Source organism: Bison bison, unplaced genomic scaffold (genome assembly GCF_000754665.1).
Source record: "Bison bison bison isolate TAMUID 2011002044 unplaced genomic scaffold, Bison_UMD1.0 scf7180017864280, whole genome shotgun sequence".
NCBI lineage: Eukaryota > Metazoa > Chordata > Mammalia > Artiodactyla > Bovidae > Bison > Bison bison.
In genome coordinates, this window is record NW_011494852.1 from 7694063 (window position 1) to 7701357 (window position 7295).

Consider the following 7295-nt stretch of genomic DNA (forward strand, 5'->3'; position numbering starts at 1 on the left):
TGCCTTCTCCATAAGGACATTAAAACATGTTTAAATCATTAGCCATCAGGGAAGTGCAAATCAAAAACCACAGTAATAAGATATCATTTGATACCCACTAGGATGGCAATGCAGGAGCCATAGGAGACATGAGTTCGATCCCTGAGTCAGAAGATCCCCTGGAGAAGGGCATGGCAACTCACTCCAGTAGTCTTGCCTGGAGAATCCCATGGACAGAAGAGCCTGGCAGGCTACAGTCCATGGGGTCGAAAAGAATCAGACATGACTGAAGCGACTTAGCACGCACACACACAGGACGGCAATAATCGAGAAGACAGATAATCAAGTGTTGGCAAGAATACAGAGAAACTGGAATTCTCATACACTGCTGCTGCTAAGTCGCTCAGTTGTGTCTGACTCTTCTCGACCCCATGGACTGCAGCCTACCAGGCTCCTCCATCCATGGGATTTTCCAGGCAAGGGTACTGGAGTGGGGTGCCATCGCCTTCTCCTCTCATACACTACTAGTGGCAGAGTAAAATGGTACAGCCACTTTAAACAGTCCGGCAGTCCCTAAAATGGTTAAAAATAGAATTAACTTATGATCCAACAATTCTACTCCTAGGTGTATACCCAAAAGAATTGAAAACGTGCGTCTACACAAAATTTGTACATGAATGCTCACAGCAGCATTATTTGTAATAGCCAAAAGGTAGAATCAACCATCAACTGGACAAACAAAATGTGTTATATCCATACAACGCAATAATATTCATCAATAAAAAGAAACGAAGTACTGCAATGTGGATGAACCCTGAAAACATGCTAAGTGAGAGAAATCAGACACAAAAAGCCACATATTATATGAACCCATTTCTATAAAATGCCCCCAAGAGGCAAGTCTCTGTAGACAGCAAATTAGTAGTTCCCAAGGGCTTGGAGCAATGGCGTGTGGGGCAGAGCATGGTAGGACTTGGGGATTGATGCTTAAGGAGTGTGGGTGTTTCTTTTCAGGATAATGAAAATACTCTAAAATTATGGTGTGTGCGCGTGTGCTCAGTCACGTCTGATTCTTTGGGACCCTATGACTGTAGCCCCCCAGGCTTCTCTGTCCATGGGATTATCCAGGCAAGAATACTGGAGTGGGTTGCTGTTCCCTTCTCCAGGGGATCTTCCCAACCCAGGGATGGAACCCACACTTCCTACATCTTCTGCACTGGCAGGCCAACTCTTTACCACTGAGTCACCTGGGAAACCCAAAATTATGGTGATGGACACACAGTTCCATGAACAAGAGTCATTGAAACATGAGCTTTAAATGGGTGAATTGTCTCGTATGTAAATTATATCTCAATAAAATGTTTTTTAAGTTGTTTATGTACTGATATGCAATGATCTCCAAGATATAAAGTATTAATAATTAAAAAAAGCAAAGTATAAAACTATCACATATGCTACCATCTGAGTGGGAAAAAAATATAGTTATGTTTGTAAATGAAATGTTTCTGGAAGGACATATAAGACCCCAGTAATACAGATGGCTTCTGGAGAGGAAAACTGGATGGCTGAGGGATCTAGAGTAGGAGAGAGAACTGCTATTTTTTAATTGCTCTCAGGTACCCAGAGAGTATTAACACAATGGACACCTGGGTGCCCACAGCTTTAAAACGACTGCCACACTGCTGGGCCCTATGCGCACCCCTCCAGTCACAGTCCAGCCCACCCCAGAAGGCGTCTACTATCCTTCACTTGGAACTGATCATCCCCATGCACTGGCTACATTTACTACACTCTTAAGTATCTGTAACCAATACACATTATTTTGCTTTTTTGGTTGTTGTTGGCTGTGCAGCTTGTGGGATCTCAGTTCCTTGACCAGGGACTGAACCCAGGCCACAGCAGTGAAAGCCCAGAACCCTAACCACTAGGCAACCAGTGAACTCCCTATTTTGCATATCTTTAAACTACACATATTCTTCGGTAGTTTGCTTTTACCACTCAATGTTTTGCTTTATTCATATTAATATGCACAACTTTAGTTTTCATCGAAGTATAATATCCACACTCAATACACAGTACATCCAGGATTGACGTGTAAGTTTTCAAGATGATCTCTCATCCCTCTTCTTACAATGAGACACTGCCTTTCCTGTCTTGAGAGCCACGGCCTGTGGTCCCTCTTGAATCTGGGCAGGCTAGTGACTGTGGCAGAAGTGAAGCAAGGTGACTTCCAATGCTAGGTTAGAAAAGGCAACACACTTTTCCCTGACTCTTGAGAAGAGTGCACTTTGAATCCAGCTGCCATGTTGTAATAAAGCCCAGGTCACATGGAGGAGCCACAGGCAGGCATCCTGGCTGACGGCCCATGCTGAGATATTACCTCAGTACCAGTATTGGCTAACCACCAGACAACTGAGGAGGCTTTCAAGAGGACACCGGCCCAGCCAAGATCTTACACCAAGCACATGAGAGCCCCAAGTTACAACAGTCTAATTGAGCATAGTCAACTCCCCATAACCACAGGAAATGATTACTGATTTAAGCCACCAAGTTTTGAGGTGCTCCACTATGCATTAGGTAACCAGAATATATATGCTACAATCTGCCCATTCTCCAGCTGACGGATATCTGAGTTGTTTCTAAGCTTATGCTACTACAACAGTGATCTTACGAACATTCTGATACTTGCCCTGGATGCATGTGTAAATTTCTCCAGAATGGTAACTGGTGGATTGGTGAATACGTCATCTTCAATTACGCTACAACATATCAAACTGTTGTCCAAAATGCTGATGCCAACTTACATTCCAACAGCAGTCTACGCACTACTACTATCCTACATCTTCCCCAACACTTGAGACTTTAATCTTTTCGCCAGCCCACTGGGCACGAAAGAGTCTTATTGTATACATCCTTTTGTACCTTTGAATTTCGTGTTGTTTGCATGAATTAATGCAAAATAATCTGATAAATATATGCTAATAAATGACTGCTTTTCTGTTTTAAACATGTTTTATATATTGGGGTTCCATACTAAGATTACTTTTTGTTTTTTGGCCACGCCACATGTCTCTCATTATGCAGCTGCCTAGCCCAGGCTCATCTCCACAGGGGTGGCTGCAGGGTTCCCAGAAGCAGCATAAACAGGCAGGCTCCACATGTGCAAAGACCTCTTAAGCCTAATTAACTTAGCAAAGCACATACTTTGTACTTCCTGACACCTGGGTGGTGGTCCACATTACCTCTTCACATCCCCTGATCCCCTTCCTCCAGCGGCCTCCAATTGGACGAGCCAAACTGCTCTTAATTTCTTTCTGGAATGGGGTGATACATGTATAAGTAAATCATTTGAAGAATGCCAAGACTTTGGGGGAGAACCCATTGGGATGTGCTGTTGACCCAACGTCAGTGTTTGCACTGAAGTGGTGTCATTGGAGTTCTCCCAATTCACCCCTGAACCCAACCCACCTTTCCCCAAGCAGCACTACTTGTAATGACAAGGAACTGGAAACAACCCGAATTCCCTTCCCTAAAGGACTGGTTGAGTAAGCTAGGCCATTAACATGTATGTGCACATCCGTGCATATTGTGTTCCTCTGGCTATCTGTATGCATGCACGTGTGTGTGTGTGTGTGTGTGTGTACAGACACATCTCTGGAAGGGTGAGCCAAGACACTGCTAACACTGGTGGCCTCTGAGGAGGGGGCTTGGGAAGAGACTTTTCACTGTGAAGCCTTTGTATCTTGGCATTTTACACTAGGTATATGTAGTCTTTTGGGTTGGCCAAAAATTTCATTCAGGATTTTCCGTGAGATGTTTATGGAAAAGCCAAATGAACTTTTTGGCCAACCCAATACTTATGCTCGAAAATGTTTCAGAGAACCAGAGGAAAAAATAATACACCCCTGTGGGCCACAGCTGTTGGGGCTGGCTTGGGAGAATCACCGAATCAAATGGGTGGGATGCTAGGAGGCTGAGGGGTCCAGCTCCGCCCTGTCAGGCAGGCGGTGGTAGGGTGGGCACCACCCTCAAGGCCCACGGCCTTCCAGAGCTGCAAGTGCTCTGGGGTAAGTAACGGGGTAGTGCGTACACACGAACAACTCGAGGATACCCAAAACCACTCTCCCAGGACCCTGCCCTCCCCTTTACAAAAAGGGGCCCTGTTTCCAATCTGCAGCTGAGGCAGCGCAGGGCAGAGGCTGAGGGGCGAGGTGCCCGCTCACCTCCCAGCATCACACCCAGCGCCGCCACCTGCCAGCTGTCTGTCCCCCTCCGCGCCTCTGTCAGGAGCAACCGTGACTCGACTTACCTCACAGCAGGTAAGCTTGTCATGATAAGGGACATGTTTTTATATCATTTTAGTTCCTATTACGCATTAAGAAATTATCCTGTGGTCTTAAATTTAGTAACTGAAACCCTGCCAGGCAACCCTGGCAGTTGCTCAAGTTATCCATGAAGTGGAACTCAAGGAAAATCGCTAGGAGGGTCTTTAAAGACAAAAAGAAGAGGTGAAGAACCGCAAGGAAAGTGTCTGTGTGTGAGCGCCTCCTTGTGGCCCTGACACAAATGCGCGACCTCTGGGACCTTGACATCACCATCATTTGCTGTCCTTCTGAGGTCTGGCCTGGGCCAGAGGTGGGGTCTATGGCTCCTCTATCACTGCCCCTCATACTGAAGTCTGGCCCCGCACACCGCAGGCCCAGTGCGTGGGACTCTGCCTGACATGCAGCAGCCTCCCGGCGTGACGGCGCCAACAAAATAAAAATAAACAGATGATCGTTTATGAAGACAAAAACAGGTCTGAAGTGGATGACGGTTATACAACAGTATGAATGCACTGAGAGCCGCTGAGGAGGGCACGTAAGAACGGTTCAAATGGTCAGTGTTGTGTTGGAATGGAAAATGGAAAAAAAAACAATGCAAAAAAAAAAAGGATGCAGTCTAACCTCATCTTTACCTGCTCTCAGTTCTCCTCCTAACTCCCTGACCACTCCTTGGTAATCTCCTTATCAGAGACTATTCTCTAGGTGGGAAAAGCACCCCCACTCCCTTCTGGGTCCCCTCCTCTCTCTGGGTTCTTCTCCGGCTAGTATCACCAGGCCTGCGGCTGTGAACAAGCCTGTGCCCTGAGTGTTCCCCGCAGGCTGCTTACCTCTCAGTCAACCTGGTGAAACCTGAGTGCCCTTCCGCCCCACCCAGCGCTACAGAACAGCACGTTCCTCTGGATGCTCAAGTCCCCCATCCAGGCGTGATCCAGCCCCTTGTCTTTTCCCAAATTCCAACCCATCTGCAGGGAGAATCCTGCTGCCTCTCTCAAGGCACCCCCAAAGTCCGCCCCTGCCTCTCCTCCCCAGCCCACCACTTCCCCCCAGGCTGCCTCCCTGCCTCCATCCCACCCTCCTGACAACTCCTCACGGTGGCCCCAGCAACCTTCATACAAGGCAACTCCGATCACCACTTGTTAGTCTCAAATCCTCCCAAACTCCTCAACGCTCTCAGGAAGGGGTTCAAACTCCTTAGGCCCAGCACTCACTCACTCGGTCACCGGCCAGGCCGGTCTCCTCTGTGTCCCCCGTCCCCCCTCGGGGCCTTGCCCTTGCCTGTTTACCCTGCTTGAGCACTCTCCTCCTGACTTCACATCAACCACCCTACAGGTCACCTCCTCTGAAAGGCCTTCTTGCCCCAAACGTCTAAACAGACCCTGATCATGGGCGCTCATCCTTCCTTCCTACTCTGAGCAGCGTGATCACTTTACCACTTGTCTCTCTGGCTGGCGAGGTCAGCCATGCAGACAGGGACGGGTCTGCTTGGCTCACGGATGGAACCCCAGCCCCTAGAACGGGCCTGGCAGACAGCAGGTACAGCACAGCAGTGAGACGGTGAACAGCCCAGTCCATAGGAACCCACAGCCTCACAGCGGAGCTGTAATCTGGAAAACCTCTCACAGGCAGACTGGCAGAAACAGGGGAAGCCTATGACGAGGAGGGCAGACACACAGAACCCATAGGGGTCCCCACAGCAGGAGGAGGTGGCCCAAGTGGATGATGACCATGACTTACTCCTTTCACCTCAGAGCTGGCAGCAGAATCATGGCCTACAGGTGTGCAGGGAGCTGCCCAACTCTCCACGGGCACCCCACCCACCCTATGCTGCGTGTAAAAAACAATCCTGCAACTCACCCTGAACAAGGGGAGGGAAACAGTCTGAAAGTCACAAAAATATATTAAAATAGCTGTTTTCTTCTCTCGGTGTTGGCTTCCCATCTCCGTGCCCCTTACCCGCCGCCCGCCACAGACTTTCAGGGAGAAAAAAGGCCCGGGCGGGTGCCCTGGCTACAGCCCAGGATCTGGGGAGGTCCCTCCAGCCTGGGAGTGAGGGCGGCTAACAGTCTCTACTGGCTCGACGCCACCGCCGACGAGGGCGCCGCTGGGAGGCCGGAGGTGCAGGAGGGTCAGGCAGGACGCAGCGGACAGTCGGGCCTTGCCACGGGGACAGAAAACAGAAAACAAATGAACAGAGTGAAGATCGGGAGAGAGTCGGGGAGGGCAAAGCAGTCGGGGGGCGGGGGCAGAGGCAGGCGGGCAAGGAAGTCACGGGGTAGGGGACACAGAAGCCCCTCCAGGTGCACCCACTCTGGGGGACAGTGAGGCCCCAGAATGCGGGTTTGAGGCAGCAGATGCTGCTGGGAGAGAGGAAGGGCATGGAGGGGAGAAGAAAGGTCCTTGGCATCGGGAGAGGTAAAGGGGGGGTCCTGCCAAGGCCACAGTCAATAGGCGAGAGCAGAGGACGGAAGGAAGGGAAGCCCCAGAGCGGCAAGGCCGGGCCACAGCGACCTTTCGGACTCAGAACACCCAGGTGGCTCCCTGGAAAGCTCAGGCCAGCGGAACACCTGAGGGGGCGACCAGTCGTCCGGAAGCCGGCAGGGAGGGGCGACACGCCCTTGCTGAAGACTGACGGAGCCGGGAGTCAGGAAAGGGGCCTGCGCCCCGCCCGCGGGCTAGAAGGTCCTCCGGCCCAGTCTTTTGAATACGCTCACGGTGCCCGCGTGGTCCATCTGGGCACCCAGGCCCTCGGTGGAGCTGCTCCCCCGGGGCCCCACCAGAGTCCTCTTAATGGTGACCTTGACCTCAGCTGAGGACTTACTCTTGGTGCTGGTGACCTGGCTGTCCTGGGCCTCGGGCACGAGGGCAGGCTTGCCCAGTCTCTGGATGATGCTGACTTTGGACAGGGCCTCCGGCTTCCTCTCGGGCGCCGGGCGCGAAGAGAGGGCCAGGCGCCGCAGCGTGGGGGCGGCAGCGGTCGGCGCCGAGCTCGTC

At 50.8% G+C, this 7295-nt stretch overlaps 1 protein-coding gene across 1 annotated transcript in view; it reads right to left on the reverse strand.

Annotated features, from left to right (window-relative positions):
• Positions 1-1963: 1963 nt before the first annotated feature.
• Positions 1964-7295, reverse strand: part of LOC104995357 (chromosome unknown open reading frame, human C19orf47) — a 20052-nt gene continuing 14720 nt past the window's right edge. The window contains exon 9 of the mRNA XM_010849232.1: positions 1964-7295. This exon is cut by the window's right edge and continues 15 nt beyond it. Coding sequence (XP_010847534.1) covers positions 6977-7295 — 319 coding nt within the window. The 3' untranslated portion in view covers positions 1964-6976.